This window comes from Lissotriton vulgaris, chromosome 3_1 (assembly GCF_964263255.1).
Source record: "Lissotriton vulgaris chromosome 3_1, aLisVul1.2, whole genome shotgun sequence".
NCBI lineage: Eukaryota > Metazoa > Chordata > Amphibia > Caudata > Salamandridae > Lissotriton > Lissotriton vulgaris.
Window position 1 is genome coordinate 286,707,107 of NC_141689.1, and position 26,552 is coordinate 286,733,658.

At 44.8% G+C, this 26,552-nt stretch overlaps 1 protein-coding gene across 1 annotated transcript in view; it reads right to left on the minus strand.

The window, feature by feature from the left end:
• Positions 1 to 232: 232 nt before the first annotated feature.
• Positions 233 to 26,552, minus strand: part of ATP8B1 (ATPase phospholipid transporting 8B1) — a 496,708-nt gene continuing 470,388 nt past the window's right edge. The window contains exons 27-28 of the mRNA XM_086960445.1: positions 8,425 to 8,555; positions 233 to 3,179 (exon numbers count right to left, since the gene is read on the minus strand). Coding sequence (XP_086816571.1) covers positions 2,946 to 3,179; positions 8,425 to 8,555 — 365 coding nt within the window. The 3' untranslated portion in view covers positions 233 to 2,945. The remainder of the gene's footprint in view (positions 3,180 to 8,424; positions 8,556 to 26,552) is intronic.

Genomic DNA, 26,552 nt, shown 5'->3' on the forward strand with positions numbered 1-26,552 from the left:
GATCAAAAAGCCTACATACACGTACATTAAAAAAAAAACATGCATACCCAAACACACCTATACGAATTCAGTCAGTATATTGTCACATAACGTAGGAGTTGATTTGGTGTCCCTTTCTAAAACACTCAAGTATTTGGATTATTTCTGTACAATGATCCTCTCATTGATGTCACTCCTGATACAGATACGCCATTCATTATCCAAAGGGTAATAACATGTTAAACAACAACAGTTTAAATAGAAATGTTTTATTAATTTGTAAAGCTGACTTTCAAGAGCAGATTCAGAAAAATACTGAACTCTGGAGGTTGCAGAAATTCAACCATCATATAATAGGGCAGTGCTGCCACCATGTGTCGGTGTCAGCATATGGCAACTTTAACTTTATTATTACAAAATACAATTTACAACTTTGCATGTTAAGATTAACCAACAGTTATCAAAAATAGCTCAACATGTGGATCTTTCTGTGGTTGTGTTTAGCTAAAATATAATCTCATGGAGTGGACAGCCCTGGTATAAACTCCAGTTACTAACGGTTTCTGCTTGAGCCAACTGCCAAACTTCTATTTATCGTCACTGTATTATATTTAACCAGGTGAAATAAGGGCAGGTTTCTGGCTAGATATTGACAGAATGATTTCTACAACACTTGACACCAACAAGTAATTACGATATGTAACTGGAATCCATAATAATTGCCTCTATGCAAATTAACCATATGTGCAATCCCGTATGCTAGCAACTGGACCCATTCATTGGTAAGGATTGGTAAACTGGAGTTTGCCCCGGAAGTACTCTAGTATCAGCAACCGCTGCTTCCGGTAACCATGCAGTAGGCCATCCATCTCACTATTTTTACTCAAAAAAGCATGCAGAGAGCAGACGGATCTCGTCGATGTACAGATACAATGGTAATCCTAATCACACTGTATAATCTTGTTGGATTATTTTGCACAATTTTGATGTAGTCAATAACTATGCAGCTTTTTTCAAATTAATACATATTAGGAAAGTAAATCATAACTGTAGGTTGAATTTAAGGGTAAAAGTGTTACTGCTCGATAGGTAAACTAGGTGTCAGTTCGAGAAAATCATACCTTTTAAACCAGGAAAGAACATCTTTTAGTGATACACAGTGTTTTACCAAAGTGTTTATTACATTTAGTAAGTAGTATTAACTATTTTATCACCGAGGAAAAAATCACTATGAATCTATTCCCAAGTCTGTATGTACATCTAACCTCTCATAATCTCAGGTCATTAACATTTGGAAAACAATCTAGGGTTCACTCTGCACTTGTTCCCATTTCATTTTGTAATTGGATTGATCACTTTCAGCGATGGAAAGTGTACTGCACGGAATGTTGGTTTAAGGGAATCGAGTGCACCTGCTGTAGAGAAGAAACACAGCCATTCCTTGGTTCGATGACAAAACAACCATATACAAACGAAAATGTTACTAACTCATTCCAATAAGGTGCTTTAAAAAACTGTGCATAGGCACGTGCATTTTAGTAGCCAAGGACAAGTAACAATTTCACAGTCAAAATGTGGACTTTTTACCCCCTTAGGAAAACCTCGTTTTAAAGCATCCCTAAACTTAGTGGCATGGTGAAAAAGGAAGGAAAGGTGCAGAGATTGCATTGGTAAATGTCGTGATTTTAAGCCATCTGAAGCCCATTTTTCTCTGCAAACTGAAGAAATGTTATCCCCGCATACTGTAGACTAGACATACTCTAGAGAGCAAAGGAGGTTATTCGTTGGCTGTTAAAAAGTTCGATTTTCCATTGTATTCTGTTTGCATAGGTTTCAGCATTAGCCTGTGAGTAGCTGGAGAAGAGAGCAAACCATAAAAAAAACGTACCTTAACCTCTGAATAAAACAAATATGAATACGCTACTTAAAAAATAAGGTAACAACGTATTCATTTTGATATACTACGTTTCACATGTCTATTTTCCTTGTACATTTTCCAGGGTTGCATCAAAGTATCACAAAGTAATATGCAATCTTAATTTTACATGAGTACATTTAGTTGTGTGGACTCCAGAAGATAATGTAAATACTCCATAGTAGACCTACAGTAACACAAGGTGACCTATCACCACTAACAAATATTACTCTTTAGATCAGCCCTTCTGTAACAGGCAACTATGTTGCATGTAGGTTTGAAGCTTAAATGCAAGCTGAACTGGTGTTATTCTTGAAAATGGTTTGGTGCCCTATGCACCTGGATTTAAATGCAGCTTCCATGCTGACGAACGGTTTCTTTACAAGACGAGAAAAGGAGAAACAAATACAAACAACAATTTAAAAGGAATCTATAGAATTCAAGGTAATATGGCAGGGGTACAAAGCCATTTAGACCATTGTGTTACCATGGAAGACCCAAAAAGGTACAGAAACATACTTGAATGAAAATATTCTTCTGCTATAAATAGGTGATAATGAAAACACATCGGAGGTTTTTAAAACAGATTTAAATATTGTGCTGGGGTGCACAAAGGTGGTTAATAAATACTGAAACCAGAATCTCTTCCATTACATTATTTACTTGGACTAAGTGGCTTAAAAGTTAGTTGATTATGGTGTCCTAGACTCAAAGATTGGTATTCCCTTTGTCCCTATTATACCATTTTTTACCTTTTCTTTTAGTTTGATGAAAGCTGTTACCACCAAGATTAACTGCCAGAAATACCAGAAAACTTCCAGTACAATTAAACTTTACCTCAAACCTATAAACTTTAAAACCCCCATTCTTGGCATTATTATTGTTCCATAGTGTCCACCAAGTGATCGTGTTAGAAGAATTGTGATGCCTTCAAAACTTCAACATTTTTTTTCATTAAAAATCCTGAGAAAAAAACTCCTCCATAAAAAATATATATATTTTTGCTTGTGCAATCCGAACAATAAAATAAAGCGGGATGGAAGCTGTTAAATCAACTTGTGCTCTTAGAAGACTGCATTATTTCTGCAGCACTCGTGCCCAAAACTGCATCCAACGTGGCTCGTTTCTTGGGGATGTTGCGTCCTGAAGCAATGAGATCACCATATCCACGTTGATGTGAAAAAGCATAAGCAGAACGGCGAGCTGCGTTCCCCCTCCGCAAAACTGTTTCCTTCGGTTTCCACTCAACTTCTTCAGGCTTATATTCCTTACGGGCCCTTTGAATCTAAAAACAATTACATAATGGTCAGTAAGCCCTAGATACTTTAATACATACCATAAAATCTAAATCTGATACAAAGTATTCCTCTGATTTTGAATCTCTACACTAAATTCTACTACTGTATTGCCTTATATATTATTGTAATAGCCTAGCTGGACAGCAGTATCTGAACTCGAAAAGAGAAAAAGTACATAAGGAAAGCATGAAATAGGATGGATAGAACTCAGCCATAGTCGCTGAAAACGGGAGGCGGGATAGTGCACTACCGGGCTGGCTTAAATACTGACAGGTTGCACAGTTCGAGTTTACAGTCCTCTCTCAAAAAGAAAGTGCAAAGAAAAAATCTAACCTCAGCCAAGACGTAGGAAATGTTATCATTTACAGTGTAGCCATCTTAATCAATTCACATCATATTTGTTGCAAAGAAATAAGATTGAAGGGTGCTCTGTCTAGATACAACATCGGCCTAATTCTGATTACCAACAACAGCATACAAGCTGAACATTGAAGAATCCAAAAGGCAAGTCATTTACCATGCTAATAATATGCAGAAGGTGTTAAAGATTTCACACGTTGCTGTCATGCGCATAGTATGTGGATCTACAGACTTCACTTCTTTTATTCATTTGATATAAATATAAAACGTACTCAAAATTCTTTCAATTCAGAATGAAAGACTTAAATGTTTGTTTCTTTAAGAATTATTTTTCTACTTTCATTTCAGAGTCGTATATCTAAATGTTTTCTTTCTGAAAGGGTTCTGTGTCGTAATTATAGGGCATCTTCAGAATCCTTTGTATTTGGTGCTTTCTCAAGAATTACGTTGAAAGAAACACTAAAGTCTATCAATTTGAACTTAGTCAAGTTTTACTCTTACATTGGATTGGAATGAATTTCTCTTTACATTTTTTTAAAGAAGAGCTGATACAAATTTAAGGACACGGGCCTGCATAATGTGTGCATGTTACACTGGGGAAAACTTTGTTACCCGTGGTAGTTTGCTAGTTTGAGTAGCCATTCGCCAGAGCATCATAATCCTTGCACCATCCAAAATAAATTAAATGAAATTAACTCGTTCTAGAAGCTCAGAATACTATCTTAAGACAGTTTAAGAAAAGGTAATCTACCAGTGCCCGCGAAGTAACATATACAACATTAAATAGAGCAAATAGTCGCTTGCGCAAATGGGAAGGGTTTTAGGTTTACTCAAAAAGGTGTTGTGACAGCACAAGATCTTGAGTGCAAGGATAGAAGTTCCCAAGTCCCGTGTTCCAGATGAGATCCTATCCTTGGATAAAAGGAGGAACAGGGAAATAGGCATGTCGTTTTTAAACTGCTAAAACAGAGTCAGAAATTTTAAAAGGAGATTTTTTTTTCACAGGTGGAACTGACGCCCAGCACACTGCTACACTGGCATTTAAATGAACACCACAATTTAAAATCGCATGCAGTGTTTCTCTGCTAACCATTTCAGATTTGTGTAAAGATACATGGCCCCTCTCACTTACAGGTGACAGACGCAGACAAATGTGGGTTCAAATGAAATAGAAAACTGGAATAAACGGCTGAGATATAGGAAAGGATAGAGTTCATACCTACTCCACCACCACCACCACGCTCTTCAAACTTAACGGACAGATCGCAGGAGCAGTACTGATAATAGATCTTTCTCTTTCTACATAATCTATTTTGCTCCATTTTGAAAAAAATATATTGAATGTCCTCCACTGTTCAGTTTCTTCTTTGAACTTCATTATTTAACATGTTGTGACCATTTAAAAATTGGAGTCTACTATTCCTGCAGTCCTACATAAGCTATGGTACATTATGTTTATATCGTTAACGCTCTGTATATATTGTCAAGTAACAACAATTGATCCTCCTTGGCTCTAATCAGAGTATTCTTAACAAGCACTTGTTTATACTGTTAATTTACTCTAGGTACCCGGTCTCTATCTGCATTTTCTTGTAACAATGTTTTCCACGTGCTTTGCCCCGGCAGATTTTTTGTGCAGTGCTCAAAGGCCATTAAAAAGGTGTAGCACCCTCAATAAAATTGGAAATAAATAAATCTGTTCTACTTATTGCAATCATATTGTAGATCGAGTGAGTCTTTCCTTACATGATCTACGGACAAAGGCAACTCAAGAGAGATGTGCCCAACAAGGACTCCGCTTACACATTTAGTGTAGTCCAGGCATGCCCTCACCTCACTGTTAAGTTATTTTGATGTGTTACCATAGGTATACCATATATAGATCTCTGTGTAGAAAGATAAAATAAACCAAGAAGCGATAACCAGAATACTAGAGGAACACAGACCGATCACACAAACCAAAGAGCCTGTGGTGTAACAGAAAATGATGCCCCCCCCCCCCCCTCATCCCCCGCAGACTGTGGTGAGGGCACCACCCAAGTCTCAAAGATATGCATTGACCATGGACTGAAGAGGGCCACCTTGAAGGGTTGGGGCCCCTTTACCCCACAGGAGCTGCAGAGGCCTGCGTTACACCACTGCAAAGAGCTTAATGCATCAATCGAGGGAAGCAGAGTTAGCTGCTATTTAGCTCTTAATGAGCATATTTAGGTACACAACAAGAGACTTCCTTAATATTGTGTCTTGTGCAATTTCTTTAAGAAATGGTGAATAGGTTACCTTAGAGAAAGTGGATCATAGTCTATGAGAAGTGACCCTAAGAGCTCTATATAACGTTTTTGCTGAATCTCTGAGCAGCACCACACCTGCCTGCAACTGTTCATCGTTAGGATTCATGTAGGAATCCAGCCTTTTCTAGGTAGTCCCCCTGGATTATTCATCTTTTGTTCAACCATGTATGTTTCCTGGCTTTAGTGCATTTTAACCACTACTAATCAGTAGTAAAGTGCTTGTGGGCGCCCCCCCCCCTTTTAAACATGGTGTAATTGTCATATTTAACTTACCTATAAGTCCCTAGTATATCGTACAAGGTGTATCCAGAATTAGTATGTACTCTGATGGACTGCTGCACCTATTGCGCCATCCACTACAGTGGCAGTGCAAACATAGCCTGAGGTATATCAATGAAGCCTGAATGCAGCAGTGTAAAAACTACAATTCAGCCTGTCAAAAAAACAAAAAACTTTTGACTGGTCAAAACCTTGTTTTTAAATACAAATAAATCACCCTATGCAGGCCTTGTAGTTCACAAGGTAGCAGGCATGGTATTTAAGTGTAGGACATGTAGCAAATTAATGTTAGCATGTCCTTACTGTGACTATATCCCAAAAGACATTTTGACTGTTGAATGAGGCCTCGCTGTCTTATGTTGAAAACCAGAGTACACATTCAAATACTAATACGTTATCTCAGATTTTTAATAATTACAATCCAATTCAATGGTGCAGAACAATTTTTCATAAATATTTAAGTAAAATATGCTTTTCCCTGCCTGAAGTTTCGAGCTGCTAATTTGCATTGGCTCTATAGCTTCTCACAGCCAGTAATTTGCTTTTGAGAAGCATTTCACTCAATGCTAACAGAAGGCGGACCTGTTTTGGCAGAGATGACTTCTCTAAACCCCACAGAATATGCCAGGGAGGGAAGCTGTAGGTGGTGTAAAATCCTGCTTGCGTGTCAAATCCTGCTTACATGTCAAATCCTGCTTGACAGGTCTGCTGGGTTCATATTTAACTCCCGGGGTCACAATCGAAAAGGAAAGAGTACAGGATGTCACAACCATTGTGGTGGATCCGGTGTCTTGTTTCTGAAGGGCTCTGCTTTTGCCCTACCAGATTTATTTCTCTAGGGTTATCGTGGGTAGAGTGGATACCTCAAACTGACTTTTAGTCCTAGATGTGGGAGGACACTAGGATTTCTATAGCACACTCCCAACACACCTGCAGCCCTCAGAGCCCATGATTAGTAGCTGAAGATTTTCACCACCTTGAAAATGCCCAAAGTGGGTGGGGTAGGCCCGGGGACTTTTACCTCGTTGTTTAGGGCATGCCTAGGAATAGTTCCTACCTACTAGCTCCCTCTTCAGAACATTCTGTTACCTGAGGGGAGCCCTGAAGGACTGGACCTACTCCATCTTTTACCAAGGACAAAGAAGTGATTTCCAATGGTCATAAGGCTGACCTGTTCAAGCTACAGGGACACAGCAGACAACAAGAGGCCTTTTCCTGGAAGTACCCAGCAGACCAGTGGCAACTCGTCCTGGACTGGACCCTGCTGTTAGCCTCTGCCTGACACCTTGCAAGTCTCCAAGTGCCTCCACACAGGTCCTGTGGGGCGTTAGAAGTATACTCCTGTGGTGGATTTAGGCTTAAAAGACTCACTCATAAGGTAATATCTTTGACCAGGATACATAGAGGTCAGCCTCAAATTGCACCTGGGTCCCAGTCTACAGTAACCATAGACTCCTCTTGGCACTTAGTGCTTCTTTGTTGCTAATTTCCCCCACATTAAAAAAATCATAACTCCAGTTCCCCTTGTTTGCCAGTTTGCTGCCACTGTGTTTATTAAATATTATCCTATTTTTCGAATTTGTGTTGGGATTTATTTTTGTTGTTTTGCATTCTGACTTTATAACCGTTTTGCTACTCCATAATTACTTTGCACACTGCACTACGTTAAACCCGTCTGCTCAGAGCCATAGCTACCAGGGGGCTGAGCTCAGTTTAATTCAGGGGCTCTAAGGAGTCACCCTCAGAATGGTTGTGATTGTTTCCAGAGGTGGTAGTCACCCAACCCGAATAATCATCCAATTTTTTTAAAGCTAGGTTTTCCCTATTACTGTGATATATTGTATATATGACTTTCCCATTCTCTTTCCTCAAATTCCCTACTCTCTCACTCCCCTGGTCTGATTTGCATTTAATCAGTTGCTTTGCACAGAGTCACTCCATTTTGTATTGCTTTAGTTTTCCCTGCTCCTCTTCCACTCACTCATCTCACTGCTTGTAATTTACTTTGAATTTTGAGTCCCTATTTATATGCTCTCTCTATCATCTGTCCACAGAGCCTGTCACTTGCTATCATGCTTATCTAAAGGGCTCCTCGGTTACCTAATCACCATTAAATTGCTTTGAGACCTTGTCACGCTTACTAATTGCTATAATACTGTGCAATACTTCAACCATATAAACCAGATGCTTTCCTTAGTCTAGCAACAAGTAGGCAGGATGATGCATAACATGTCATTCAACTGTAAGGTTCCAATTCAAAATGCACTCTTGTGGATTAAAGATAGTTTGTGTTTCAACTTACTTTGTCGCCTTCAGAAGGCCAGATTGTCTTTATCAGGAAGCGCCCTGCCACAACTGGAAATAGACAAACTGCAACTGTAATTATAATGGTCAGCCAAAGATATGGCTGCCGTAGAGCATTTGGAGCTGCTCCTGAGGAAATAAATAAAAGAGAAACAGAACATTTAAGGAACAACTCTGCTTTCTTTTTTCGATGGTAAAATGAGAAAAATAGTGCTAAAACGCTCAAGTGAAATTTGATTGTACGTTGCAACTCTCCGCTTTTCAGCTTTTAATTTTTATAAAACTATATTTACAATCAGAATTACATTGTAATATTTTGACATGCCGAAAAAAAAGATCTAGCCATCCATCAGCAACAGCAAAAACTAAACAAGCTCAGCAACAGCTTTTAAATATGAAGTGAAATGTCTTAAAAAAAGTGATAGACTATTGTAGAATGAAATTAGAAAATATGAATTCAGATACCTATATTCATGTACATTCTTATATTTATATAAGAAGGCACACCCACTTTGACGCGGGGCCTTTCCCATACAGCTGAGCGCTTCCTGGTTTGTAGACAAGGCAGCAATGATTTGATGAATTCAGATGATTGCATGGGGTCCCCGGGGCCGAAATTGGCCCGGAAAGGGGGAGGGGCACATGATCCCCCCCACCGCTTATTGTCTTTAATTAAAAAAAAAAAATAGGTCGGGGCTTTGGTGTCCATGGGGCCAAAATCGGCCCGGTGGGGGGGTGCACCTCATCCCTATTTTTAAAAAAGCATGGCCCCGTGGGATGGGGACTAAGCGGCCCTCCTCCTGTAAAAAAAAAATAGAATATATGTTGGATAGGCAAATTGACAGAGGCCCTTTCCCCTTTCTCCATTACTCTGCAAACGCAGGATGAAGTCCCCTTGGATACCGAGGGTCCTTGGGGGCCTGGAACCCCTTATGTTACCTCCACTAAGTCCCAGATAGCGGGATTGCTGAGAGGTCTTTGGAGGCCCGCCCCTTTCTCTACCACTCTTTAAATGCACCTCCAAGTGCACTACTGGTTGTGGAATGAATTCGACTCAACTGCTGAGGGTGTCAGGACCAAAGTGGAGTAGTGCACCAGGAGGTGCGCTTGCAGAGTGGTGGAGAAAGGGGGCGTGGCCTTTGACAACCACATAGCAATCCAGCTATGTGGGACTTACTGGAGGTAACATAAGGAGTCGTTGGCCCACAAGCACACTCCGGAGTAAAGCAAGCCTCATCCCTCAACCAGTAGTGCACCAAGAGGCGCGTTTGCAGAGTTGCGGGAAAAGGGAGCATGGGCTCCAAATACTTTTTAGCATCCCACTGTGTGGGACTTACTAGAGGTAATATGAGGACTTGTTGGCCCCCAAGGATCATCAGCAGCCAAGTGGACTTCATTTCCCAACCAGTAAAGCACCATTAGGTGCATTTGCAGAGTGGTGAAGAAAAGGGGTGTGGCCTTTCAAGACCTATCAGCAATCGGCAGTGTGTGGGACTTACTGGAGGTAAATGGAGGAGTTGTTGGCCCCCAAGGCTCTCCTTGGAACAAATTATTATTTTTTTTTTTAAAGGGGGCCGTGGCGAGTGGCCCTGGGGACTGCCACTCACCAGGGCGGACTCTCTATGTCCTGGGGTGCCCACCCCCAGGAAATTACTGTTTGCTTCGACTACAGCTCCCTCCAAGTCAGAGCAAACACTAACTCTGCTCCCAGCAAGCGCGGAGCTGTCAAACTGCTCCTGCTTGCTGGGAGAGGAGTTTTCCACAATTTCCTGGAGCGCTGTCATGCGGACAGGGAAACTGACAAAAGGATTGCTACCACACAGAGGGAGCTGAATGTTTAGCAGCTCCCTGTGCATGGAAGCAATGCCTGCTATCGCTGGAGAAGGGGAGCCAGCAGGATTGTGAGGTCATTCATTCTCCTCCTGCGGTCCCGAACAGTGCAGACTGGGTGCACTGACTGGGCTCCAAGGCACCCAGCATAACAAGGCCAGGCCCGGGGGATGAGATTCCAGAGGTCAAAATCAGCTCTGGGTGGGGAGCCACACGGCCCCTCTTCCATATTCAATTGTGGCCAGGCCCCTAGGGGATGGGGTCCCTGGGGCCCAAATAGGTCTGGTGAAGGAGCATGGGGGTCTTCGGGTCGAGATCGAAAGAAGCACTTACCTAATTTAGTCAAGAGGAAGTGCCACTGTTTGGTGGTGATTCACCTCTTTATATTCTCGTCATCTCCTCAGGACGAGGATTCACATTATAACAGATTTATGGATGAAGACGCTCTAGAACCAATCATATTGCCGAAAAGACCATGTACTCAAGGTCACTGGGAACATTACTCCATAATCCTTCACGCAGCCGTAGAACAGAATATGCATGGGACATTTATCCAACAAGTATGAAATTACTCTAGTTGGGTAGACATTTTCAGGAAAGAAATGAGGTTTCAGTCTGGACCAGGTGTGCATGTCACAGAAATTAAACCTCAACAGGAAGCACTTACAAATTTCATTGATCTAATGGGCACAAACTGATCTGTAGTGTCTGCCACAAGTGGTTTCTTTCTTTTTGTCTCATGGTGACCGCTGAGTCACAAACCCAGTCACGGACCCACACAGGCACCTACACACCCACTCAGCTCCCCTACACACACACTCACAGACCCAAAGACCCACTCATACACCCACTTACAGACCCATACAGCCACTCACAGACCCAGTCACCGACCCATACAGCCACTCACACACCCACCCACACAGCCACTTACATACCCGCAGCACCACTCACGAACCCAGTCACAGACCCACACAGGCACGCACACACCCACTCACAGACCCATTAAGCCACTCGCACAACCACTCACAGACCCACACAGGTACTCACTCACCCACTTACAAAACCACTTACAGACCCATACAACCACACCCCCTCACAGAGAAACACAACCACTCACAGACCAATTGCACCATTCTCAGACCCACACACGCCCTCACACACAGATCCATACAGGCACTCACACACCCAATCACAGACTCACAGCCACTCAGACCCACAGTGCCACTCAGACTCACACACTAACCTATGCAGCCACTTACACACCTATACAGCCACTCACACACCCACTCTCAGTTTACAGGTACAGTTAGGAAATACAATTAAAAAAACGTAGACATTTACTGAAAAAAACAAAGGTCACAGGGACGTTGTAGTTATAGTTAGGCTCAGATTTCACTTGTACAAAACCATAGAAATTCTCCCTGAACGAACTATAATTTTCACCCTGCAATGCACTGCTTATGACATCACATATTACATCTATTCATGCTTTCAGAGGCCGATAGCTACAAATCAGGAACACAGCCTGTGGGAAGTTAAACACACTTGCACTTTCATGGCACAGTTTTGTTTCTCAATCCCTCAAAGTCTTCTGGAGTCTTTTCCCTCATGTATCGCCTATGAAAACTGGAGCATGCTCCCGCTATGGCCTGGTACCACTGCTTGTTTCCACTCTTCATGACGTCCTTAAAGGCACGTGCCAATAATGCTAAGGTGCTGTTTAACTAGGAACATTTCATCTGAAGCGGTGTGCCGCTGCATGGGTGTACACCATTACCCCACTCTTTGTTTAGCAGCTGGCCACAGAGTTTGTCGAACATCCTAGGTGCCCCAGCGGAAAAAAAACCCTAACAAGAGGAACTACCTCAAAGTCTAGTTGTTAGATTTGTCCAGCTACTGGTTTCTTCATGGTCACAATGATGTGACATGATAGTAATTAAACAAGACTGTGCATTGCAAAGAACCAAGTGTGAAGATTCCAACCTAGCTCATCAAGTGACTCACATGGAACACCTGCGCAGGCAAGAACCAGATAAAGTTAACATACTCCAAGTGTCAAAGACCTGAAGCGATAGTAGCAACCCCTTTTAATAATTAATGGACAGCTATAGCCGAGCTGCTGAAAAGTGTGGTTTGTTCCACTAAGGAAACAAGCGGTGATTGTTTTCGCAAGGTTAAAGAAACTATAAATAATTTCAGAATGAAGGGATGCAAAGCTGTACATAAATAGTCATTATATACTGCATAATGCTGAATTTATGCTAAAGATAAATTATGGTCAATGAGTTCCAGCGCATTTTAAAAGCTAGAGGTGTGAAGCATTACCTGCCTGGCCCTTTTTTTCGGTCACGCATGCACAGCTCGTTCTGCGAGGCATGCAGTATTGGGGTATGCACTGGAATCCCCTACCACTCTCTGCCCATATTATAACACTTGTATTGCCTACAAGATTAAAGCACCAACTGTAGGTATCTGAGCGTGCGAGTTTGGTTCAAAGTAAAAAAAATATGGTCCACCGCAACAGAGTGCATACGCAAGACGTGTATTGAGCTATCTCAGTGCTTACCATCCGACTTGAAAGAATTTAAGAAAAATGTTATGAGACGGTAAAGGTTCAGCTGAGTAAGCGTGCAGGAGGTGTCAGAGGAAGGAGCTTCGTGATTATAAAGCTGCTGGACGAAGTCGTGGTGAAGAGTTCTAAGTTCAGACTTAATTACTTTTTGGAAGTCAAAAATCTCCTGTGTGACGTTGCAGGAGGCTGTAGAAGAAGACAGTTTCAGGAGGTCAGATACCCTTTTGGCAAAGGACTGCTGAAATTGATTTTCTGCTGCAGAGAAGAGCAGAAGCAAAGTCAGGCCAACCAGCGATGCAATTTGGGCAGATAGACTAATAGGTTGGTCCTGGTCTTCCCCCTGCTCTCAGAGCAGTTTTTAGCAAAAAAAAGTCTGAAGTTTTGGATTTTGCTTATCCGGGCACATATTGCACCACATCCAAGTGTCCAGGACTGGAGGGACACCACTTCCGGGTTCAGGGCTCTAACGTCGGGTCAAAGTGCAGGTTCAAGATGCTGGGAGACTTTTATATCCCGAAGTTCTGTACAGGAGGCCTGCTAACTAATGCTTAAATTCACTCTGGTAGTCCTGGGTTCAGGAGAAGATTCAGAGCTGGAACAACAGGTATGACCTCTGAGGGTTAAAGGCATGCTCCAAGCACCACATCCATTCTTCCATGTGCATCAAAGCAGTCTGGAATACACAGCAGGCCACCGCAGCAGGCAGTCTTTTGAAGAGTTCATCCACAGGCACAGAAAGTGAACTGAAGAGTGGGTCTGAGGGCCCTATTTCTTTTTTATAACTGGTGCCTTTTTTGAAGTTGGGACAGGTTTCTAGAGGTTTCTCTTTAGAATTTCCCGACTCCCCTGCTCTGGCTCCAAGTTGGCCGCAAAGTAAGTGTGGAGGTGACAGACCCTTTATGTGAAGGCAAAGCGCAGCCAATTCAGTTACAAGTGGGGCTGTGCCCAGCTCTGTGCTCCCTCCTTTCTACCTGCAGATGGCTCATTTAAGCACACCTTATAAAAGTGGCATTTTCAAAATTGTAATTTAAAATCAGACTTCACCATTAGAGGATTTTTTTATTACAATTTCATAGATACCAAACATGAAATGCTTATTGGTTCCCAATCAACAGTCAGCACAGCCAGGTATCCCTCACAGTAGTGAAACCAGGATGTGTTAAAGTTAAAAGTATATGTCCAGTCTTTTAATTACAATGCACCCTGCTCTATGGACTACCTACAGTCTACCTTAGATGTGATGTACATTCAATAAAAGGGGAGTTTAAGGATTGGCAATGGGGTTATATTGCAGAGTCGAATTGGCAGTTTAAAACTGCACACAGGCTGCAATGGCAGGCCTGAGACATGTTTTAAGGGGCTACTTAAGTGGGTGGCACAATATGTGCTGAAGGTCCACTAGTAGCATTGAATTTGAAGGTCCTGTGTATAATGGATACCACTCTACAGGGGATTTGTAAGTAAATTAAACATGCCAATCAAGTGTAAACAAATGTAACCATGTTAAAGGAAGTGAGTACAAGCACTTTAGCACTGGTTAGCAGTGGTAAAATGCAAAGTCCTGTCCTAAGGCCAAAAAAGTAAGTTCAGCAGTAATGATAGTGCAACTTACAAATCTGCTTTTTCAACAAAGTTTTTATTCATTCAAGATTTTTAATTTTGAGATTGTATATAAACAATAATTTGTGCATGTCTGTTTTTCTGCATTTTAAAAGGTAATAGAATTACTATCAATTGTTTATTTTCCTATTCCTCATGTTATTTGCCAGAGTGGGCCCAGTTCTGACAACGTATCACACCACATAAGGTTGCTGGGGTAAAATAGGATTTGCAATATACTGATGTCTTCTCAACACTGTTGGCCTAGTACTGCTGGTAATATTTCCAAGTGTGATTTATGCCCAGAATTATATGATCTTCGTGTTGTGTTAATGTGTGTGTTGAGTACAACCTTTATTTACATTCACCTCATGTGAAGTCTCTTTTGTGACGCTCAGTGTATTTATTGTGTGAAAATGCTGTGCTAAGGCTTTATACATTGCCTCTGTGATGAGCCTGACTGCTCAGTGCCAAGCTACACAAGGGTGAGCACAGGTTGTACAGTGACTGTAATCACCTAACCCTGACAGGAGTGGTAGGTTTTGCCGGACTTAGAACTGGCACTTTCTGGTTGGGGTGAGGCAGTGTCCAACAGTAGGCCTTGAGAAGAGTAAATTATTTCTAATAAAGACAAGATTGTTTTTGTGACGTACATCAACTAGAATTATTCATAAAAGTCCTGTGAAATTTCCATATTGCTAACATTCTCATTTCGTTTGGCCTTTTTGGCAAACAATTCATCTGATTCTGAACAGTTTAGATGGTCGACCTCTGCACCCTCTTGTCAGTCAATGAAAAGACTCAACTACAATAGCCCCAAGAGTGGGAGGGGTGTTGCCACAGACTATATTAACAATTTAAAAGTGCAGTATATTACAGATAATTTTGTACAGAAAATTGCTCCCACTCTATGGGATTGAAGTCCATATTGATGGGCTCTAGGCATGATCACTGGCTTTCCAATAATATTGCACCAAAGAGGCGAACCATCAGGCAAACACTTTGGGTTCTTGACATAATTAGAGAAAGACTATGCTACAGATATTGCGGATGCTTTATGCTACAGAGCCATTCTGGGAAATGTAGTTGAACGGTTGTTGCTTTACAGGTTACCACACACCTTTCTATATTGGTTCTGTACTTGGAAATTCTGACTTACGAGTAAGCATCATTTACTTTCCCTATTTACTGCAGGAGGGCTGGATCCCTACCAAATTTTATGAACCTAAGATGGACACCTCTGCAATGGGACATCAGTTAGTCATCCATCTTTCTTTTTACCTTTGAATGTGGCATTTAACACAAATCTAGCTGAAAGGCAACAGAGCGCTTTACATATAGATGTTTGCTATCAAGAATATACAGAAAACAAAATGAAAAGGAGTCTTAGCGTAATGCAGGGCTATAGAATAGAACATTATTTATTAAAGCGTACCAATACCAGATGGTGTCAATGCGTTATAGCAAACACAAGAGGAGAAAGGAAAGAAGTGCACCTGCAAAAGCCAAAGATGAGAAAAGCCAGGCTTTCCGATGTTTTTTAAAAGCCAGATAAGAGTTTGCGTTGGAGAGAAAGATGGGTAGAGAATTCCATAGCTTGGCAGCTACTACAGAGAAGGAGCCGCCACCCCATCTGGTCCTGCGAAAACTGGAAATCACAAGTTGTGTCTGAGAGGAGGATCTCAGGCGCCTCCCTGGGATGTACCATTAAAAAAGATTTCAAACATAGCGTACCCTTACTATGCATGGCCTTGAATACCATACTCAGAGCATTAAAGCAGATATGCTTCCTGAAGGGGAGCCAGTGCAGGGAGAGAATCCGATTCCTGGCTGACTGATGCTTGGGAATTTTAAGAATCAGCCGCGCTGATGCATTCTGTACCACCTAAAAGCTTATTAAGGGAGACCGCATTGATGTTCAGGTATAGAGCATTGCAATAATCCAGCCAAGAGGTGACCAGAGCGGTGATGGGCTGGTGCAGTTGGGACAGAATAAGAGGCAAAACTTTTCTCAAAATATAAAAACAAGTACTAACCGTGGAGAGGACCACAGACTGCCGGCCACCAGGAGTTTGACCAGCTGGAATTCTCCATGCCAAATACCAGGACTTCAATCTTGTCTGCGTTAAACTTCAATGAATTGTCCTTCGTCCAGCAAATAATGCTGGACAAACACTGACTGAACCTCTCAGATACGGATTGTAGGCCATTCGAGATGGAGACGATAATTTGCGTGTCGTCCACATGGGATAGCACCTGAAAACCGAAGGACCGCACCAAATCGGCCAAGGGAGACACAAAGATTGAAAAGAGTGGGGCTCAAAGATGAGCCCTGGGGCACCCCACAAGATAGACTAAAGGACTTGGCTCTAAGGCCTCCACAGCTGATGATATGGGCCCCATTTGACATTAATGAATGGAGAAGCTGCAAGGCATTCCCAGCAGTTCCCACTTGCACCAAGCGCTGAGCCATACACGCCACGGAGACAGTGTCGAATGCCGCTGATAGGTCGAGCATTATCCAAACTGCTGCCATGCCCTGATCAACCTGCGCACGGATACAGTCAGTAGCCACAATGAGGGCAGACTCTGTGCTGTGAACGGTGCATTTCGCTAAACAAATTGCACAAGATATTGACCACTGGATATAAAGCCAATGGACAAGGCGACAAATGCAATCAAGCCACTTGACTGTTGCTTGGTGATGTTGTTGGTACAAAGTTTCTAGCAAAGGGTCCTCAAATGGAATGATAGGTCTCAAACTGCAAAGGATGTGGATCCACAGCATTGTTAAAGGCTAAGGAGGTCTTGAAAATGCTTTTTGTTTCAGTTTCTTTTTCTATGACGTTTGGACATTATTAAATCATTGGAGAATGTAGAGCTCTGGATGAGTCTATAGAGATCGCAGATTAAGCCTTCACAGACATTGCTATGTACACTGATAGAGTGGTGTAGGAAGCTGGATCTGTATATACTATACCAAAGCGAGGTATAGAGTGCACAAAGTCCAGTGGAACCCCAAAGGTAGGCAGAGGTAAAAGGAGACAGCACCTTACTCTCTATTTGTGGCAGTGTGGTCGAGGGTAGTGTTAAGCATTTGTTGAACACACTAAATGATTAAATGATATCACACACTCAAGACTGAACTTCAGACCAATTGGTTTTGTATAAAAATATTCTTTTAGTTATTTTATTTTCTAGAACCAAGCAAGCCTGGCACATGGAAGCAATGAATACTTTACAGTAGTAATGCAGTTTGTCATCAGTTTGAATTCTAATTGTATATATGCACTTTGATTCGATTACAGTTGAGTTACTGGTAATGAAATGCTTTTGATATACTGTACATATACTTTGTATAGGCTTTTTAGTCGGATGTCAAGTAGATTACTTTACAGATTACCTTTCTTACACAGTGCAGTAATACCTGAATACTGCACTGAGACATTTCCTGTTAAACAGGTTAGTAAAAACGTTTTTGTTATTCAGTTACAGTTTTAAAGGTTTTCATAGATTTTCCAACTCCATACTTAGAAACTTTTTATAGAAAAACACTCAATGCTATCCCATGGAGGAAAATAGTATTATCGGTTAACAGGTAAGTACTTTGTTGTGGGAGTTGGTATTCTGGGGCTAGACTCAGCGGTCCCCCCAGGGTCAAGGATGCACTCTTGTTACACAATCAGCGGCACTAGGGCGGCTGGGTGCAGAGCTCAGAGGCCCAATATTATCCAATGGAGGACATGGGGCCTCCGGTTGGTGGCTGCTGACTAGCAGTTCACTGGGTTGTGGGAGCAAAGCTCCTGGACTTAAGCTCAGGGCAAATGGGGGTTTGAGCCAGCACAAATGGTGCACACTCAGCGGCATTGGTGCGGCCGGGTGCAGAGTGCTCTTTTGGCATCAGCAGCCCTGTAGCTTTCAATGGGGAGTCTCCGGTTTGCAAACACACTGCAGACTCAGGGACGAAGGTCTTCTGGGTGCTACCACATCTTGGAGAGGTAAGTTGGGATGCTGGGGGTTGGTTAGGCACTGTCGGTTAGGCCACCCAAGGCCGTGGGGCGTTGGGTGAAAGGGTGCCTTTTAGCGTCATATTTTCTTACCAGCTCCTGATGTCTGTTTAGGCTACCTTCTGGTTTAAGGCTGCAGGGGTCCGCTGGAGGCTTGAGGCAGGTCAGGGGTCACCGGATCTGGGGTCAGGATCGCGGGGAAGCTCCCGTATTGGTGTTGGGCCACTTGAACTTGGGCCGTGGGCGTCGGGTGCAGAATTGTGGATCCTATTGAGGTGGAGTCTGTTGGTGAACAAACCCAGTGTTCATGGGAGACTTTCTTCTTTTGAAGGCAGGGCAGGTCCTTGGGGTTCTTGAGGCTGCTGGCTGCAGGACACACCGGGGTTTTGCTTCTGCGTGTTCAAGGTGGGGACAGGCTGAGGCCAAGTCAGTAGGCACTGTGTGGGAGATTCTGTATTATCTGAAAGGCAAATCAAGACACCATGGTTGGCTGTGTCCTCCAATCTGCAAGATGGCTTGGACCGAGAGTTGTGCTTCATCTCGCCTCCCCCACCTGAGGAATGGAGTTGGCAGAGGTGAGCACACCTTTCTTCCTCACTTGTTTTTCCCACCAGTTCTCCTGCCCAAAAGTAGAGGTCAAAACCAGTGGGGACCAGCTGCTGCAGGGGGAAGTTCACAAAGGCAGCAAGCCCACTGACCATCGGTCCCTGGCCTGCTCTCTCCCCAACAGCTCCAGTCTACCTTCCCTGCCGCTGAGCCCTCCGACCCCTCCTGGGAGGTGTTCCCGGCCGCTGTAGGCCTGTGTCGTTTCTCACTGCCTCCTGCCTTCTTGCTCATAACTGCGAGTCACCTGGTAATTTGTATTGTTGTATTCTGGCAGTTTTACTGTACTGTATTTGTGGCATTGTATTTTCACTTTTCTGGCATTGTTGTTGCTAACTATACTGTACTTTATTTGTAGCATTGTATTTTTATTTTTCATCTCTCTGCCCATTCGTCCTTCTCCTGCTCCCCCTCCCTCCTGCCCTCCCCCCTGTTTCTGCCCGATTCCTGCCTCCCAGCTGATCGTCTCTCCCACCTCCCCTTCTTAAAGGCGACCGCTGTGCGGTCGCGTAGCAGAAGCGTGCAGGGGTGCGTCGCTGAGCGCCTAAGGCAAGCCCATCTGTGGCCAGCGCCCAGGGACCCTGGATCTCCGAAAGACACGACTGCCAAACATCCTCACCAATTACCACCCATGGACAGTTCTCCTGCAGACACTGCTGACGATCCTTCACCACCAACAGCGCCCCTTCGACAGCCTAAGTCTCACCGGAAGCCGGCACCACCGAAGCCCTGACATGCATCCTCCTCAATGTACGCTCCTTATACAGACATGCCGTAGAGATCTGGGACCTGATCAACACCCTCTCGCCCAACGTCGCCTTCTTCACTGAAACCTAGACCAACACCACCTCCGGCCCTGACATCGCGACCGCCAATTCCGACGGATACAAGTTCCAGAGAAAGGACCTCCCCCACCGCCCAGGAGGAGGACTCGCCATCGCACACAAGACCTTCCTCCGCCAGCACAAGCGACCCCCACTCCAACACAGAACACCTCCACGTCCAGATCCAGACCAGCCCCAGGACCACACTACTCGGCACCCTCGCCGACATACTCCCCTGGACCTCACACCCAGTACGCAACCACAATTGCCGACCGCGTCGCACCCCAAGCCATCACCTCTAAGGACTACATCCTACTCGGAGGCCTGAACTTCCACCTCACCAATCACAGCTACCCCGACTCCATCCTTGACAACCTCTCCAACCTTGGACTGAAGCAGGAGGGACAAACATCCACTTTATCCACACCACGCAGCCCCTCTGGAAGGACCACCACTGAGTACACTTCACCTTCAACACCACAACCGCACCCAAACCCGCCCTCGCCCGCCACAAAGGAACTGGAGCAATATCACAGAGGAACACCCCAACACCACCCTCCTCCTAGACCCCCCTGCGCCATGACCAACGCCAACTCCACAGCCAATGAACTCCACCGCTGGCTCTCCAGCTGCACCTATAAGCTTGCACCCCTTCACCACCCCGTCAAAAAAACACCCCCTGAAGGCTGCCTGGTTCACCACAGAACTCCAAAAAGCCAGGCGCTCCTGTAGACACCTCGAGAAAACCTGGCAGAACCGGAAAACCACGGAAGACCTGAACAACTACCGGAGCACCCGGAGGGAATACCACCAACACAGAGTCACCAAGAGAACCTTAATCAAGAACAAAATCCACACCAATGCAACCAACGCTAAAGAACTTTGCAACATCGTACAGCAACTCAAACTCCCCAGCGAAGCCACGGATGTCACACCGTCCCAGGAACTCTGCAACAAGCTCAGCTCCTACTTCCATCTGAAAGTCAAGACCCTCTACGACAACTTGAGCGAACAGACGTCGGACTCCATCACCCTCCCCTCCACTGACAACGAGCCACAACTTGGCATCCTGCCACCGTTGAACAGACCACAGCGATCATGAAGAACACCCACTCAGGAGCCCCCAAGGATCCCTGGCCACCGCACATCTACCACAGTGCCGCCACCATTGCACCCGAAGTAGGAAGGACCATCAAAGTCTCCTTCAAATCCGGCTTCTTCCCAGATGACTGGAAGCAGGCGGAGGTCAAACCCCTCCTCAAGAAACCCACAGCCAACCTGACGGACCTGAAAAACGACCGGCCCATCTCGCTCCTCCCCTTCACGGCCAAGGTCACGGAGAGGCTCGTAAACGCTCAGCTGACCGTCTTCATCAAAGAGAACTCCATTCTAGACGCCTCCCAGTTCGGATTCCGCAGCAACCACAGCACTTAGACAGCCCTCCTCGCCGCCACTGATGACATCCGCATGCTACTTGACCAGGGCCACACCGCAGCCCTCATCCTACTAGACCTCTCGGCAGCACTCTCACAACCAGCCTTCACAACGCTGGGCTACGAGGAACAGCCCTCAACTGGGTCTAATCCTTTCTCTCCAGCAAAACTCAGAGGATCAGACTCCCTCCCTTCCGCTCAGAGCCCACAGAGATGATCTGCGGAGTACCCCAAGGATCATCATTTATGCAATGTAAAATGTAATGTAAAAATTACTTCTAAAGCGCAACTAACACCTAGCGGTTTCTTTGCGCTCGAGCAGCAGAGAGAAGACAGTCCGCAAGACAAAGGCATTAGTGGTAAGCATTACAGAACAAGTGAGTCTTGAGAAGGGACCTAAAACGTGCGTAGGGAGAGGCAGCTCTAATGCTTGGAGGGAGTGAATTCCAAAAGGAAGGAGCAAGAAATGAGAATCTTAATCCTCCATGTTTCTTGCGTTTAAAAACCGGGACCTTGAGTAGGGCCAGGTGGGAAGACGTAGATTGAGAGAGGGAACATAAGGGTGTAGTAGTGAGGAAATAAAAAAGGGGCTCACACCGGCGAGAGACTTAAAGATGGTACAGCCTTGCTTGAATTTACACCGCTCGGCCACGGGGAGCCAATGAAGGGATTTTAACAGAGGACTAACATGTTGGTGCCTAGGTTGATGGTGGATAAGGCGTGCAGCCTGGTTCTGAACAAGCTGCAGCCTCTTCAGTAAACAGGACAGGATGCCTGCATATAGAGAATTGGCATAGTCAATCCTCGAAATGACTAAAGCTAATAGAACCAGGGTAAGGGCCTCAGTGGTCAGAAAACGGGCGATCTTCCGAATTTTACGGAGCTGGAAGAAGCTAGACGAGACTACAGCATTGATCTGGGGCTTCATCGTGAGATCATTACTGATGATGACTCCCAGACTTTTTGCTGAGTCAACTGGACTAGGGTGGAAGACCTAAGCTCACGGGCCAAAAAATAGATTTCCATGGGTTGGCAACTCCCCCGACAAGCACCAGTTCTGTCTTGTCGGGGTTGAGTTTAAGGTGATTAACCCCCATCCAGTCGCTGATGTGACAGAGGGTGGATTGGAAATTAAGGATGGACTCCGCCGAGCCATCAATATTGAAGATCAACTGGATGTCATCCGCGTAATTGAACGCGGTGACATGATTGCCTCGTAGAGACCGAATAAGGGGGGTCAGGTATAAATTAAAAAGAAGAGGGGATAAGGAGGAACCCTGCGGGACTCCACATGTTAGGCCTACCCTGTCAGCGGTAAACGGAGAGCCGGACCTCCTGATGGCGGTTGGACAAAAAGGAGCAAACCCAGTCCAGAGCGGTACCCCGGATGCCAGCCTCCCCGACACGGTTGACCAAAATATTATGGTCGACCGTGTCAAAGGCGGCCGACAAATCCAGGAGCACCAAAACCTGGCTGATGTCCGCACCTCTCCGCAGTTCCTCCATAACTGAAAGTATAACTGACTCCGTAGTCCCACGTTATTCAACATCTAAGTGGCCTCCTCTCTGCCATCGTCAGACAGCATGGGCTCAGAATATTAACATATGCCAATGATACCCAGCTCATCTTTCCCTCATGTAGAAGCCCAAGACACCAGACTCTGCTTCCAGGAAGAAATGAAGGACGTTGCAGCCTGGATGAAAAATAGCTGCCTTAAGCTCAACTCCGACAAGACTGAGGTCCTCATCCTTAGACCCTCCACCTCCGCCTGCGACACCTGGTGGCTCCCCGCCCTCGGGAACCCACCCACCCTGACAGACCACGCAAAAAACCTCGGCATCATCCTCAACTCCTCCCTCACCATGACCCACCAGATCAACTCCGTCACATCCACCAGTTTCAACTGCCTCCGCATCCTCCGCATCCTCCGCAAGACCTTCAAATGGATACCTCGCCAAAAGCCAAAAGACTGTCACCCACACACTCATAACTAGCAGACTGGACTAAGGCAAACTCCTCTACATCAGAATCGACAGAACTCTCCTACACAAGCTCCAAACCATCCAGGACTCTGCAGCCAGACTTATCCTCGGGACCGCACGGCAAACACACATGACCCAACACCTACGAGACCTCAACTGGCTCCCCGGTGAGAAGAGAGTAACCTTCAAACTACTCACCCATGCCAACAAATCCCTCCACAACATCAGACCCAAATAACAACGAGAAAGTCTCTTTCCACGTACCCAAAAGGAACCTCTGCTCCACTGATTTCGCCCTGGAAGAGAACCACCCCCCGCATTCTCAGAAACAGAGCAGGCAGAAGAGCCTTCTCCTATGTCGCAGCTTAGACCTGGAATGAGCTCCCAGTTAACATCAGATTCTCCTATAACCTGGACACCTTCAGAAAGAACCTCAAGACCTGGCTTTGACAAAACCAGGGCAGCGCTCCCCTCCCCCCAGCGCCTTGAGACCCTCACAGGTGAGTAACACGCCTTATAAACCCCCGATTGATTGATTGAAGCGACCCCTTGGGGGACCCTGACCATCCTGGGGGAGGAGGTTTGGCACCTCGTCCCAAGATGTGCATTGTTTCAGGCTGCCCCGAAAGCAGCAGGCTCTCAAATCAGGGGTTCAAAAACATGTCTGGTGGTGGCAGCTGAAAACAACCACTCAGCCTGGACACTAAAGGTAGGTAGTTTTTCAAGGGGCATCTCTAAGATGCTATCAGTGTGCATTTGTCATTAAATCCCACACTGGCATCAGTGTGGGTTTATTGTGCTGAAAAGTTTGACACCAAACTTCTCAGTTTTCAGTGTGCCATTATGGGGCTGTGGAGATTGTAATGACAGAATCCCAGCATCATATACTCTTAATGGTAGCACTGCGCTTACAATGTCTAAGAATGGGCTTAGACACTGTAGTGGTACAGGGCTCATACACCTGTACCCTCACCACTGGTATAGTGCACCCAGCTAGAGGGGGACTGTCTATGTCAGGGCAGTTGGTTGTAGGCAGGGCTCACAGGGATGTGTGCCATGTCAACTCTTCACTTTTTTCGGCACCAAAAAACGCAGCCTACAAAGGCAGTGTGTGAGTATAATGGTACAGGGCCTCCAAGGGTGGCACAATAAGTGCTGCAGCCCTTAGAGGTCTTCCCTGGTCACAGTGCCCTGGGTACCTGTAGTAACATTTACCAGGGGCTGACCTGTGGCCAGAGATGCCAATTGGGTTTTCTTTTCAATGCAGTTTTAGGGAAAGAACACAGGCCCTGGGGACCTGATTGGCAGGAGCCCAAGGCACACTCAGTCAAAGCACGTCAGCTGTTCAGCAAAGAGTGGGGGTAACCATGCAGAAAGAGGACACTTTCTCACACAAGGGAGATATCTAGATTTTCTAGACGTCAATGGAGAAGGTGAATGAGACAAATCGGTTTGTTGTTGTCTTTTTGATAGCAATGGAGTCTTTGTAAATGTGAATTGATTCCGTTTGCTCTGATCGATGTGCCTTTGGCAGCAACAACATCCCATTCATAGGCCACCAATGTCTTTGGTCTCTAGTGCGTGTCTACCACTGCCAGCAAAGGTCCTCGATAAGTATTTGAATCAAGACCTTACTAGGTTTATCAATGAAAATAATATCCTGGACCCCTTTCATTACGGCTTTCGTGGCGGCCATAGTATGGAGCTTGCATGAATCACGGCCACAGAGCAAATTAGGTGCACAGTAGACAAAGGAGACATGGCGGCACTGATCTTTCTTGATCTATCGGCAGCGTTCGATACGATGCACCATGGTCTCCTTTTAAGTCGCCTTCAAGAAATAGGCATTGCTGGCACCGACCTACAATTGCTCAAATCCTTCCTCTCCAACCGTGAATTATTTGTATAAATGGATGGTGCAAGGTCGCAGAGCTTTACTCTTCCTTGCGGGGTTCCACAGGGCTCCTCCCTCCGCCCAACCCTTTTTAACCTGTATGTAGCTCCCCTGGCCAGGCTTATCAAATCCTTCGGTTTCACTATGGTGGCATAACCCGATGACACGCAGATTATAGTGTCCATCTCAGAGGACCCTTGAAGCACCATCCACAACCTTTATGCCGGTATGAGACAAGCGAGTAAGAGGATGGCTGAAATCTGCCTCAAACTGAACTCCAATAAAATGGAGGGTTTTCTTTTGGCAGGGATGTTTCCCATTGGTCCTCCGACAGGTGGCCCAGTGAATTTGGCCCTTTGCCCATGCCAGTTGGCAAGGCCAGGAACCTGAGAGTTCTCATCGACACAACTCTCTTTTTCTAATCATGTGAATTCAATCACATCATCCATATGGTTCATCTTAAAAATCCTAGGAAAAATCCTCTCTTTTATACCGTCTGACCTTCAGAAAAAAGTAGTCTCAGCTCTAGTGTTGTCTAGGCTAGACTACTGCAATGGCCTCCGGACTGATTTAAACAAAACCCTTCTTACCAAACTGGAGGTCTTGCAGAATTACGCTGCTTGCCTGCTTTTCAAACTTCCAAAATATGCGTCCGCAACGGTGGCCATAAATTCCCATCACTGGCTCCCGGTGGACGAGAGAATCAAGTTTAAGGCCCTTTGCATTGCCTTCAGAGTGCTGCACAAGCAAGGTCCCGCTTATTTTATCGACCACTTCTGTTGGTACACTCCCTCAAGAATGCTGCGGTCTGCATCCCTCCGGCTGGTCGAGGTACCTAAGGCTCGTCTGGCCAACTGGGGAGGGAAAAGCTTTTCTTTACAAAACCACCAGACTGTGGAATCAATTCCACTGAAAAACTCATCCGACCTAATATCTTTCAGGAAAAGCCTACGACCTGGCTATTTCAGTCCTCGAATATGTAATAATTTGTTTTCTCTCTTTTGATGACTCATTGCCAGATGGAGACAAGGAGGTCAGCACCTAGACGCCTTCAGGTATTAGTTGCCCTAGACAAATACATGAACAAATAAATATTGCAGAAATGTATTGACCCCACCTTCGATCGTAAGCAGATTGGCTCCAATACCCTTGACGCTCTTAACTTTGACATCTATTTTGAGCAACGTTAAGTGGCGATGCCAAAGGTATTTTTTTACCACTCTGCCTTCTGTCCTTTGGGAGTCCTTTTCAGGAGCCATCTTACTTCCAGAAGGTGCATGGGTCGAAGCTTCAGTCCTTTTCTTTTTTTACTCCCCTCATGCCCTGGACCATCTTCCTGATTCCTATACCCTCCCGGTCTTTGTAATTTTAGGGATTTCTA